Genomic DNA, 14,170 nt, shown 5'->3' on the forward strand with positions numbered 1-14,170 from the left:
TTGGTGGATGATGTAAGATAGAGGTCTGATTTCATTCTTTTGTATATGGCTGTCCAGTTTTCCCAATACCATTTATTGAAGAGACTATCCTATCCCCATTTTGTGCATTCTTAGCTCCTTTGCTGTAAACGAACTGAGCATGTGTGCATTTACTTCTGGGCTCTCTGTTCTGTTCCATTGATCCATGTGTTTGTTTTTATGTCAATACCCATACTCTTTTGATTATTGTAGGTTTGTAATAAAATTTGACATCAGCAAGCATGATGCCTCTGGTTTTGTTCTTTCTCAAGATTACTTCAGCTTTTCACAGTCCCATATAGTCCCATTCAATCTTTAATATTGTTTTTTTCTATTTCTGCAAAAAATACTAATGGTATTTTAATAGAGATTGCATTGAATCTGTAAATTACTTTGAGTAGAATGGACATTTTAATAACATTAATTCTTTCAAAACCATGAACATGGACTACCTTTCTATTTACTTGTGTCTTCTTCAATTACTTTCAACAGGCCTAGTGTTTTCTGTTTTAGAAGGCTATTAATTATTGATTCAATTTCTTCAATAGATATAAAGCTATTCAGATTATCTATTTCTCCTTGTGTGAATTTTGGTAAACTATGTCTTTCAGTGAATTGATTCAATTCATGTCAGTTACCAAACTGTGGGTATAGAGTTGTTCATAATAGCCCTATTAATTATTCTTTTAATGTTCATGGAATCAGTAGTGATAGTTCCTCTTTCATTTATGATATTAATAATTTGAGTCTTCTCTCTTTTATTTTTGGTCAGCTTGGATCAAGGTTTATCAATTTTATTGATCTATGAACCAGCCTTTGGTTTCATTATCTCTTTTGATTTTCTACATCAAAGCTATTCATTTCTGCTCTAATTTTTATTCTTTTCTTCTGATTACTTTGGATTTGATTTGCTCTTCTTTTTCTACCTTCTTAAAATAGCTGAGATTATTGATTTTAGAAATTTCTTCCTTTCTGGGGTGGCTGGGTGGCTCAGTCAGTTAAGCATCTGCCATTCCCGCTCAGGGAATGATCCCAGGATCCTGGGACCGAGTCCCAGGTCAGGCTCCCTGCTCAGGGGGGAGTCTGCTTCTCCCTCTTTCTCTGCCTCTGCAGCCTACTTGTGTGCTCTCTCCCCCTCAAGTAAAAAAATAAATCTTTAAAAAAAAAGATATTTCTTCTTTATATAAAATTAATGCTATAAATTCCTTTCCAAGCACTGCTTTTCGTGATGCCACAAATTCTGATAAGTTGAATTTACTCTCTATTAGTTCAAAATACTTTTTAAAAATCACTTATTTATTTATTTATTTATTTATTTACTTGAGAGAGAGAGAGAATGAAAGCAAGCACAAGCAGGGGAGAGCAGGCAGAGGGAGAAGCAGGCTCCCCATTGAGCAAGGAACCTGATATGGGACTCCATCCCAGGACCTGGAGATCATGACTTAAGCTGAAGGCAGACACTTAACCAACAGAGCCATCCAGACACCCCTTATTTGAAATACTTTTTTTAAAAAAATATTTTATTTATTTATTTGACCGAGAGAGAGATCACAAGTAGGCAGAAAGGCAGGCAGAGAGAGAGGAGGAAGCAGGCTACCTGCTGAGCAGAGAGCCTGATGTGGGGCTCAATTCCAGGACCCTGGGATCATGACCTGAGCCGAAGACAGAGGCTTTAACCCAATGAGCCACCCAGGCACCCCTTGAAATACTTTTTAATTTCTCTTTAAGACCTTTTATTTGATCCACATGTTATTTTGAAGTGTGTTGATTAATCTCCAAATACTCTGGGATTTTAAAGCTATCTGTTATTTATTGGCACAGTTTAATTCCATGTGGAGAGAGCAAGTTTTATATAATTTCTATTCTTTAAATTAAAAATAGAGCTTCCCTATGACCCTGCAATTGCACTACTGGCTATTTACCCCAAAGATACAGATGTAGTGAAAAGAAGGGCCATCTGTACCCCAATGTTTATAACAGCAATGGCCACGGTTGCCAAACTGTGGAAAGAACCAAGATGCCCTTCAACGGACGAATGGATAAGGAAGATGTGGTCCATATACACTATGGAGTATTATGCCTCCATCAGAAAGGATGAATACCCAACTTTTGTAGCAACATGGACAGGACTGGAAGAGATTATGCTGAGTGAAATAAATCAAGCAGAGAGAGTCAATTATCATATGGTTTCACTTATTTGTGGAACATAACAAATAGCATGGAGGACATGGGGAGTTAGGAGAAGAGAGTTGGGGGAAATTGGAAGGGGAGGTGAACAATGAGAGACTATGGACTCTGAAAAACAATCTGAAAGGTTTGAAGAGGTGGGGAGGTGGGAGGTTGGGGGAACCAGGTGGTGGGTATTAGAGAGGGCATGGATTGCATGGAGCACTGGGTGTGGTACAAAAACAATGAATACTGTTATGTTGAAATAAATTTTTAAAAATGATAAAAAAAAAGAGATAGCAAAATTTTAAAAGAAATAACACATAAAAAAAATTTCTATTCTTTAAAATTTGTAAAGATGTGTTTATTAGCCAGAATACGGCCTGTTTAGGGGAATCCTCTTATGAGCTTGAGAGGAATGTGTATTCCATTGTTGCTGGATGAACTATTCTACAAATGTCAATTTGATCTAGTTGATTAATACTACAATTCAGTTCAACTACATCCTTTCTGATATTCTGCCTGCTGGATCTGTCAATTACTGACAGATGGGTTTACCAAGATATCTTAGCAGGAAGAGTATTCATATAAAATACCATTTTAGTATCTTTTAAATACTCATGTATTTTTTTCTCATTTGATCTACTAAAGAAGTTGACAATTGTAAACAATTTTCTACTACTAATCATCCTTGTATTCTTAATGCTACTTTTTTTTTTTAAGAATTTATTTATTTATTTGACAGACAGAGATCACAAGTAGGCAGAGAGGCAGGCAGAGAGAGAGGAGGAAGCAGGCTCCCCATGGAGCAGAGAGCCTGATGCGGGGCTTGATCCCAGGACCCTGGGATCATGTCCTGAGCCAAAGGCAGAGGCTTTAACCCACTGAGCCACCCAGGTGCCCCCTTAATGTTACTTTTATTTCTACTTTTTATGTCCTTCTAGATTATGTTTAATAGTCTATTATTTGAGATTTTTACTTCAGTATTTAAATTTAATTGTTCAAATTATTCCTTGTGGCTTCTCTGTTTTTTAAATCATTATATTGACTTTGTACAAATGAACTGAGACAGTTCTCCTTTTTTAACTCTACAATCTGGAATAGTTTAAATTATAGAGAAATTATCTGCTTCATAAAGACCGAAATAAATTCACTGATAAAATCATATGGATCTTGCCCAAATTTTAGAAGTCTTTAATAACTTTTTAATTTCTTTCATAGTTACTAGTTAATTTTCTATGTCTTCATGAATCATTTATCACAATTTTCTTATCGATTCTCAAATTTATTAGCACAGTTACACAAAGTATTCTAGGAATTTAATTTCCTCTGATTATGAATCTCAAGTGATTGTGATTTATTTATTCCTTCCTTTCTTCTTTCTCTTCTTTCTTCTCTTCCTTCTACCTTTCTTTCAATCCTTCCTTCTTTTTCATTAGGCAAGATAAAAATTATTTTTTAAAATGCAATATATCAAAAAAATAAATAAATAAAATAAAATAAAATGCAATATACCCAGAGAAAGACAAATACCGTATGATTTCACTCACATGTGGAATTTAAAAGACAGAACAGATGAACATAGGGGAAGAAAAAGAAAAGTAAAATAAGACAAAAACAGACAGGGAGGCAAACCATAAGAGACTCCTAACTACAGGAAACAAACTGAAGGTTCTGGAGAGGAGGTGGGTGGGGGGCTGGCATAACTGTGTGATGGGCATTAAGGAGGGCACATGATGGAATGAGCACTGGGTGTTGTATGCAACTGATGAATCATTAAATTCTACCTCTGAGACTAATAATATAGTATATATTAATTAAATTGAATTTAAATTAAAAATCTAATTTTCAAAATGCAACATATCCTTGCTTGAAGTCTCTCAAAGATTTTAGTAGGATAAAATCTAAATTACCTATTAATACAAAACAAAGTGCTCTACAAGTTGGCATGTAACTACTTCTCTATCTCATTGCTACCCTTATTCTCCACTGAATATGTCTGGTTTTATTATATTCTTTCATCTTTTTTTAATGATTTTATTTATCTATTTGAGAGAGAGAGAGAGTACGAGCAGGAGGCAGGGAGAGAGAGAAGCAGACTCCACGATGAGCAGGGAGCCCGATGTGGTGCTTGATCCCAAGACCCCAGGACCTGAGCCCAAGGCAGATGCTTAACCGACTGAGCCATCCCAGCACCCCTTATTCTTTCATATTTATAAATGAAACTGTCTCTCCTAAAAATGTCCCTTACCCTGTCCTCAGCTTTTCTCTATCTGGACACCTTCTGCTGGTCCCAAGACCCACCATGTTGTGCTCTTTCTGGGAAGTCCTCCCTGAAGGTCTCAAAGCTGAGGTAAGTATCCTCATCTTCTGTGGAGTTCTCCTCTTCTTCTAGACCTAGAAATGTTGATCTCCCTTGGAGCCTAATCCTCTCACCTTTTCTCTATCTTCAATTCCCAGAAGAAAGCCAGCCTCACAGCATTAAATACCATCTTTATAGAGATGAATTCTATATTTTTTATTTCCAGCTATGACTTTGCCCTGTCCATTTAATATCTCTATGCAGACAACTACTCAATACCTGAAGCACAATGTGTCCAAAATGGAAAGCTGGACCCCACTGCCTCTCCCCAAGTCTGTTATTCTCTCCCTGCTCCCCATATCACAGAACAATGACACTACTCATCCAGTTTGTTTAGTTCAAAATCTTGGAGTTATCCTTGCCTCCACTCTTTCTCTTATTACCCCATCCCCAGTCTAGCAGTAAAACTTGACCTCTCTACCTTCAACAATATTTCTTACCACTTTCATCCTACCACAGTTATCCAACAAAGCATTATCTCCTACCTAGATTACGCCAATAACGTTCCAATTAATGACTCCTCTTCTTCTCCACACTTACTGACCTATATAGCATATTTATTCTCCACACAGCAACCATTGTTACCCATTAATATGTAAGTCAGATTATTACCACCACTCCCAGTTTTCTAATGGCCTCATGTTTCAATTCAGAATAAAATCCCAAGTATTAACTGTGGCCTACAAGGCCAGAAAATATCTGACTCCTGACTATCTCATTTCGTGCCACTTCTACCTCCAATGATAGATACATCACTGCCACACTAAATCCCTTGTTATTCCTTGAACACACCAATGCCTACTCTTGTAATATTCCCTCAAAATGGAAAGCTTATCTCTTGGAAATCCAAATGATTCTATTTCTCATTTCATTCAGGTCATTTATTTTTCTTCTAAGTTCTTGTCATTACCTGAGATTAAATGAGATTCATCCCTAGCACAATATAAACTCTGTAAAGTCAGGAGACTTGTTTATGACATACATACCTACAGTAGGTGCTTCATAAAAACTTGTAGAATCGATGAGGGATTGAATGTATTTATGGTGTTATTCTAGTACTTTTCACATGGTTCTTTATAGAAGTTACAGTGTCTGTCCTCCCTGCAGATTATAAACTCTAAATCCAATGACTAAGTCTACCCAAGAACCTACCAGATTGTTACATAGTAGGTACACAAACAACATTTGTGATGGAGTAAATTAACAAATAACCTCATTCTATTTTGTAAGAGAGTAAGGAAATTCTTATGAACAAGGAAAGCTAAGAATGCCAGCTTAATTATGTCACATATGGCAGAAACAAGAGGCAATTCTGCAGGAAAATACCTTGAAGACCTTCTGATTATTTTTGCCCCTTTTTTTAGCATAAAGGTTTCCATCTGCGAGGGAAAGTTTTCTGGAAACAGTAGCTTAGGAAAATACACAACATGTAGCTGTTATAATTGCCATGTTTATACTGAGTTCTGGGGTAGTTGGTCTGAAACAGTCCTGGTAAAAATAAACTTTCAGTGTGTTTCAAGCAATCAGCGTTTCCAATAAGCACTTGTCAACATGACCTTTAGTGGTCTCCAGAACCTCTCCTTTACTAAGTATTTAACTGGCTACTCAACTCCTATGGCTTCCTGTCTGCCTTTAATTTTCCCTCAGCAATTTTACTGCTGGAGCAACAGCAAACTGCACAAGCCATCCTTTGGGAGGAATTCTGACCATAATTTGAAAAGCTCTTGAAATAAGAAAATTGCAGTGGGTTAAGGGAAGAGTAGCACAGTCCCCATATGAGAGACCAGTATAAATGAACTTCACGTTTTAACTCCCTAAATCCCTCTTTTCTGGTGAACATTAAACTACGGTCCCTCCCACATTTTCTTTACTGGAGAAGTTTTGGCTTTCACAGTAAATCAAGTGCAAATATTTTTTGATGAAACTATTGCCCATGCTCCACAATAATAATAATATTTAGTAGTAACTGTAATTCTTATTAAACTGTCTAAGGTAATCCTAAAGTTCTTAAAGCTCTTATCATGCTCGTTCCTGGGTTGTCTTTATTAGAAAATCTTTTCTTCACTAGAAGTGTTTCAATATTAATATAACAAGACATTGTTGAAAAGATTACAAGTAATGATACCAATATAATACAACATATAATAAAATTTTTTTTAGGTAATTTGAAACGAACCAACCATGGTGACATCATGAAGGTATATCTCACCTAGCAGCTGACCTAATCACATATGAACATAAAGAATATTTTGTGACCCTCTCATTTTTTTTCAGCTTTATTGAGGTATAATTGAAAACACAATTGTATTTAAAATGTGCACAGGGACACCTGGGTGGCTCAGTCAGTTAAGTACCTGCCTCTGGCTCAGGTCATCATCCCAGGGTCCTGGGATCAAGTCACACATTGGGCTCCTTGCTCAGCAGAGAGCCTGCTTCTTTCTCCCTGCTTATGCTCAGTCTCTCTCTCTAACAAATAAATAAAACCTTTAAAAAAATAAAAATTTTAAAATGTGCATTATGGTTATTTGAGATATATATATATGTATATATGTATATATATAATGAAAGGATTCTCATCATCTAGTTATTAATATTAATTACCTTGCATACTTTTTTTTGGTGAACACTTAAGTTATATTCTCTTAGAAAATCTCAATTATACACCACGGTATTATCAACTATAATTATCACGTTTTACATCAGATCATCAAATCTTACTCATCTTATAGTTGAAGTTTGTACCCCTTTACCAATTTCTATTTCCCCTATCCTCCAGACCCTGGCAACTACTTTTCTCTGTTTCTGTGAGCTTGACTTTTTTCCCCCCGTTAAAGATTCCACATATATGTGACACCATGCAGTATTTGTCCTTCTCTGGTTTATTTCACTTAGTATAATACCCTCAAAGTCCATCCATATTGTCACAAATGGCAGAATTTCCTTATTTTTCTTGCTTGAATAATATTCCACTGTGTATATATACCACATTTCCTTGACCCATTCATCTGCTGATATACACTTTAGTTGTTTGCGTATCTTGGCTATGGTGAATAATGATGCAATAAATATGGAAGGATAGATATCTCTTCAAGATGATGATTTTTATTTCTTTGGGTATATGGTAGTTCTGTTTGTAATTTCGTGGCTAATCTCCATACTATTTTCCATAGAGACTGTACCAGTTAAAAGACCCAGGTACAGCACACAAGGGTTTCCTTTTTCCTAACAGCTTTGCAAGCATTTTTTCTCTTTTGTCTTTTTGATGATGGCTACTCTAACAGGTATGAGGTGATATCTCATTATAGTTTTCATTTGTACCTCCTCTATGATTAGTGTGGTAAACATCTTTTCATGAACCTGTTGGCCATTTGTATGTCTTCTTCAGAAAATGTCTATTCAGTACCTCTGCCCTCTTTGAATTATCTGGGTTTTTGCTGTTGAGTTGTCTGAGTCATTTATACATTTTGGATAGTAACCCCTCATCAGATATATGACTTGGAAATATGTTCTCTCATTAACATCAGTTGCTTTTGTGTTTTGTTGATGGGTTTCCTTTGTTTCACAGAAACTTTTTATATTAATGTAGTCATACTTATTTTTTCTTTTGTTGCCTTTACTTTGGTATTAAATCAAAAACTCAATGCCAACACTAGTGCCAAGGAGTTTACCCACTGTTTTTTCTTCTAGAAGTTTTATAATTTCAGATCTTACATTCAAATCTTTAGTCTATTTTGAGATGATTTTTTTGTACAGTGTAAAAATGGGGGTCCAGTTTCATTCTTTTGCATGTGGTTGTCCATTTATTGAAGAAACTATTCTTTTCTCACTGTGAATTCTTATGTATATACTCTGTTGTAAATTATGTGACCATATATACAACATGGGTTCTGGACTGTCTGCTCTGTTCCACTGATCTATGCAATGATTTATGCTAATATGATTTATGCTAATAACATACTACTTTGATTACTATAGCTTTATAATATAATTTGAAATCAGGAAGTATGATGCTTTCAGTTTTGTTCTTCTTTCTGAAGATTGTTTTGGCTACATGCAGGTTCCTTTTCATTTCATTTCTTATAACAGAAAAAGAGAAGATCTTACTAATAGTTTTTATCTCATAAAATATGATAAGCAGTTATGAATCAAATTTGATTTCTTGTCTTAAATCTCCTTTCAAGGGAAAGTGCCAATAAATAGGGAAAGAGGATAAAAGGATGGTAAAAAGTAGACACCAGTGGACGTAAATCATGATTTCAACTCACAACTTTATACCTCATTAATATCAACCTCCAGATTTCAAAAGGATGAAAAAGATTTGATCAAAACTAAAATAATCAAATAGTAACAATAATAACAAAACCCCAAAACATCCAGGTTGGCCTTTATGTCAGAATCTACCACTGTAGTGTTGTAGATGTTACCTTATTACTTTTTCTGCTTAATATTAATTTAAAACTAAGATGGCAATATAAGGGAGTTTCGTAAGGCTCTTTTAAATTAAGTCATTTACTCTCCAGAGACTCTCTATCAATCCATCTTTTGTCCACAATAGTGTCATTTTTCCCAATTTATCAAAATCTAGATCAAAACTACGTTGGCACCTTGCAAAAGGATTATAAAATTGCTGACTACAATAGTAAGGGGCAGAAATTCCTCATTAAAAAGTAAGTTGAAAAAAATTGGACACAGAGAAGAACAGCTAATTTTTAAAAATTTAATTGATGTTGATTTCAGCTATAACCACTATTCTCTAGACCACACTTAAGAACTCTTGACTAAGATGGGAGTCAATTGAGGAAATAGCCCTTTTCAAGTACAAAATACAAGAAGATTTAGCAGACAGAGTTATAGACATTTTTAAGTTTAAACATCTAGAAATTAGCACTGGTATTTGTTCTTCTAAGGAAATCATAAGCACTTATCCTCAAAACCACGTTAGGAATCACACTACTGTGAATCTTGGGAGAAACAAAGACTTCTAGGTTGAATGCCCCAGAGTATGCGCAGCAGAGGCCCTAGGGCCTTCTCACCTTAAAGGTTGTGGTGCCGTAGAGCTTGGTGGTGTGGACGGTCTCTGGAAGCACATTAGTGATGTTGGTGATGAATTCTTCCAAGTACTTACAGGATTTCTCCAAGTGCGTTGTATTGATGATAATCTGGACAAGCTAGAAAATAACAAGCACATGTAAGAGTCATTTGACTAATGACCCCACGACAAATGGCTCAGTATGAATCAGATGGTAGAAGAAAAAAGGAGGCAGAGAGACAGGGCCCATCTGTATTCTACAGAGGGCTTGTTAGAGCATGGGCTTAGGTTGTACTTCCTCTACATAGCTTTCCCTGGCTCCCAAAGCATCCTGTATTCCCCCTACTATATAGGAGCACTTGTCACTCTCTTTTAAAACATATGTCTTCTTCTGTTTAAGAGACTAGACTAAGAACAAAAACTGCTAGTGTTTGCACAGTGCCTGGCAATAAATAATTGCCAAATGAGTTAAATAACACGAACTCCTGCGGAAAGAACAAAAATAACTGAAATCACAAGAAGTTTCAAAACTAGGCATAATGAACAGTGAGATGTTGGAATAGGCTGCAGGATATTAACAAACTGCATTAGCTTATGGAAGAAATAACATGGGCATTAAGGTCAGAGAAACCAGCGAATTAACTGCTTACAAATTATTAATCTTAACTTCTCTAAGTATTTCTTTATCTGTAAACTGTTAATAGTAATTTCTAACTCACACGGTTATTTTGAGGATTCAATATCCTTTTGTTACTACTACTTTCCTTTTCTAACAAGAGAGAGCCTTAAAAACAACAGTGCTGGTAAGATTAAAAAGTCATCTATGAATAACTTTGAGAGGAGGATGAAAAAGAATGACTCTTATTGTCGGGATATCATTAAAGTCTGTAAAGTAGTTCACAATTCATTTTCTTATATTGTCTTCCCAGCAACCTGGAAAACTAAGTTAAGTGGGCATAATTATTGCTTCCATTTTACTAAACAGAAATCAAAATGAAATGATTTTCTCTAGATCACAGAACCAAAATGGAATTAGGACTCAATCCAAGTCTTCTACCTCAAATTATGGACTCATCAAAACAACCTGTGGTAAAGTCTTTTGGCATAAACACAAAATGGCAGCTCTGGAGTGTTGCAAGCTTAGGTACATGAGGCTGAACTATCACATTCTGGGTCTGCCATCAACTAGACCTCTCCATACTTTGATTCTACTCCATGTAGAAAACAAATTTAAATTTTAAAAAAGGAGGGGTACCAAACCACTTATTTCAACTATGAAAACTATTTCCCAGATTCTAAAAGAAATACAAAGTGAAAATGAAATAGAACCTTCTTTTTTATTTCCCTTTCCTACATCTTTAGCTTCTTATTTCCACAAGAACATGTCTGGTGGTGGGGTTGTGGCAGACAGGGGGAGTTTGGGAGTATAAGGCTATGGATGAACTTAGGTCCTCCTCTAGTCCAGTCAGAGAGGGAGCCAGGAGAAAGTGGATAGATGACAAAAAGGGAAACTGGAAGTGAACATGTAGGTTGGGGGTAAAGATTTTATTTGTTTATATGACAGAGATCACAAGCAGGCAGAGAAGCAGGCAGAGAGAGAGGAGGAAGCAGGCTCCCTGCTGAGCAGAGAGCCCCATGCGGGGCTCTATTCCAGGACCCTGAGATCATGACCTGAGCTGAAGGCAGAGGCTTTAACCCACTGAGCCACCCAGGCGCCCCGTAGGTGGGGGGTAATACACATTTTACAATCAAATCGTGCTTCAAAATAATGCTTAAAAGTTGGAATTATACCTCAGTAGAAGTCACTGTATTACACTGTAGAATATTAAACAAAAATATTAATAGGATTATTATAATAAAGTATACTCTTCTCTCCCCAGCAGCAAACCAGCACAGGACTAAAGCACACTGTTCATTCTCCAAAAAATACATGTCAAATCGTAATGACAATGCTCTAGTAATAGACTGGACTAAGGGAAAAGGTACCTTCTATTCCCCAAGGATTGGCCAGAAAATGTCTACTTTTGAAACATGAGGACAAAGGGCAGAAACCCAGAGACACAGTTCCCCCACCCCAAAAAAAGTTAGGGCAACAATAGGACTAAATCTTTGTATTATTTCCCACAATTCATATTCAAGTTTATATTCCTTACTAAGCCCCTTCCCTTCATTCTATGGTTTGAATTGGAAGACTCTTGAGTTTTGGACACAGATACTCTCTCTTTCTACAAAATTACCCAAAACATCAGACTTTTAACTGTAGAGTGCTCTAGGAAAAACACCTACCAAAATAAGCAACTCATCACCCTCTTCCTTTCAACATGTTTCTCCCTCAAAGAAAGAGTAAAATCATTTGAAAAATTTAAATCGTCTAAATTAAATCACTCCTCTTCCTGAGTGGGAAGGTGGCTACTGGCAAGGTTGTCTTGATGTATAAGTCAGAAAAGTAAGAGGATTAATTTGGAGAACTGAAGAATTTCTATTTTAAAGTCAGCATTACCTATAAGGAACACATTCCATCTATCAAAAGAAATCCTAATAATAAGGAGGAATCGTGACATGTTATTGAAATAAAAAACAGTGGCAGTCAAAGAGAAAATTGTCCTGTTTTGCAGGATATTGGCAGTTAAAAAAAAAATAAAAAGGAGGTGGCTTCACTGGGTACAGTAGTAATTTCCCTTGACTTTTTAAAGATCTGTCAACACAAAAGATCACCATGAATTACATCAATTGGCTGTCAGTCACTTTTGAAATGTTTCATTGCTGAGCATAGAATAGACTATTAAAACACTCTAGGATTACATTAGATACCATGTCATTTTCAAAGGGAATAATGTCTGTTAATGGGGTCTAAATGATCTCTACTCCTGAATGACAGCTAACCAAAATCCTTACAAGGGCATTTACAAATGTAAAGCCAGATACTGTGGGGATAATTCTGAACTTAAGGATGCAGTGAAGCAATTTCAGATATCAACTTCCATCAGATTCTTGAGCTCCTTTGATATTTTTAATCCTCAACTTCCCACTCTCTTACAAAAATATATCACTGCAGCAATCCAAACTGTCCTTAACATTGTTTCAAGGACATGGTATTAGCAACAGATTAGGTATTGGTTATGCTTATATAAAGTAGAGTTCTGTGAGCACTGTCTGAAAAAAAAAAAAAGAAAGAAGAAAGAGAGAGAACACTATAAAGCAAGCAATCACCTCTCACAACTAAATGGCAGGAGTCACTTAGGTTAAAAAACCATTAAGAATCGAAAATTTTTCTGTCTCTCATTTCCAGAAGCAGAGAGAATCTAATGAGGACAGCACAGAGGAGATGGTGGAAGTCACCTGTTACCTTCTCTTGTTTCCCAAAGCAGAGAATGCAGGACATTCAGGCTCCAAAAGGACTAACCCAAAGCAAGAAAATGAGAAGTCACACTCCCTTCTCCACACCTCTAAGACTTCTCCACTGTTAGATTTGCAAGGTAAGGAACTAAATAGCAGTGCAGGTTCCCATTCACAAAAATATGATCTCCCAAAGATTTCCAGGAATTTTGTCTCCATTTCACCCCAGCAAAGATACAAAAAGCTGGGTAAACGACTCATTTTTTACCAACTCCAAAGCCAATACCTAAAATACTGAAGAACTTAGAACTACTGGTTCCAAATTCACAGGTCTAGTACACGGATTATATCTGATAGGACTTAATTATAAAATATTAGCAATATTATTAGCAATATCATTGTTGTTAACAGCAGATGCTGAACTGTTATGTGGGAGATAACACAGGATAGAACCATGTGGTCATCAATCAAAATAATATTCAAAAGAAAGGCTGAATGAAAAGCATTGGTTATTTATTCAAGTCTCCTGGGGCACTATTACAAACATAATAAAATATATATATAAATATTTAATATGGTATCACTAATAGAACTCTTAATTTCCTTAACTTTACCCTAATAACCTACCTACCTACTTTCCTTTTTTCTTTCTTCTCTCTTTCATCAATAAAGAACAACTATGTGCCAAGGAATGAGAGACAGCTGTACAATCATATACAAGACAAAGTCCTTGGTCTTGTGGAAATTAGAGTAACTGCACACAAATAGAAACATATAGCATAATGTCAAGTAGTAATAAGCACGGGGAACAGCAGTGAAATAAGGAATTACATGGTGATGGTAGGTCTCAGAGTGGTCAAGGAAGGCCTCCTTAAGGAACTGACATTTGAGTGGAGACTTAAATAAAGTGCAGGTGTATTATGTCTATCATCTATAGTAAATACATTTTAAAATCCAATTTACATCTTATTTTTTCAAATTGTGTAATATGTTATCTTAAATCTTGTTGTTGTTGGTTTTTTTTTAATCATTTTTTTTTATTTATTTTCAGCATAACAGTATTCACTGTTTTTGTACCACACCCAGTGCTCCATGCAGTCCGTGCCCTCTCTAATACCCACCACCTGGTTCCCCCAACCTCCCACCCCCCCACCTCTTCAAACCCTTCAGATTGTTTTTCAGAGTCCATAGTCTCTCATTGTTCACATCCCCTTCTAATTTCCCCCAACTCCCTTCTCCTAACTCCCCATGTCCTCCAT

The 14,170-nt window shown here is 36.0% G+C and overlaps 1 protein-coding gene across 6 annotated transcripts in view; it reads right to left on the minus strand.

The window, feature by feature from the left end:
• The window catches only part of LOC111148016 (exocyst complex component 6B), a 622,509-nt gene that overhangs the window by 266,343 nt on the left and 341,996 nt on the right, over positions 1-14,170 (minus strand). For 4 of the 6 annotated variants that reach the window (XM_022504356.1, XM_022504352.1, XM_022504351.1 and 1 more), the window contains one exon: positions 9,580-9,714. The exons of the other annotated variants lie outside the window; for them this stretch is intronic. In XM_022504356.1, the coding sequence (XP_022360064.1) occupies positions 9,580-9,714 (135 nt within the window). The remainder of the gene's footprint in view (positions 1-9,579; positions 9,715-14,170) is intronic. 6 annotated transcript variants of the gene reach the window in all.

This window comes from Enhydra lutris, unplaced genomic scaffold (assembly GCF_002288905.1).
Source record: "Enhydra lutris kenyoni isolate GAN:26980312 unplaced genomic scaffold, ASM228890v2 scaffoldscaffold18, whole genome shotgun sequence".
NCBI lineage: Eukaryota > Metazoa > Chordata > Mammalia > Carnivora > Mustelidae > Enhydra > Enhydra lutris.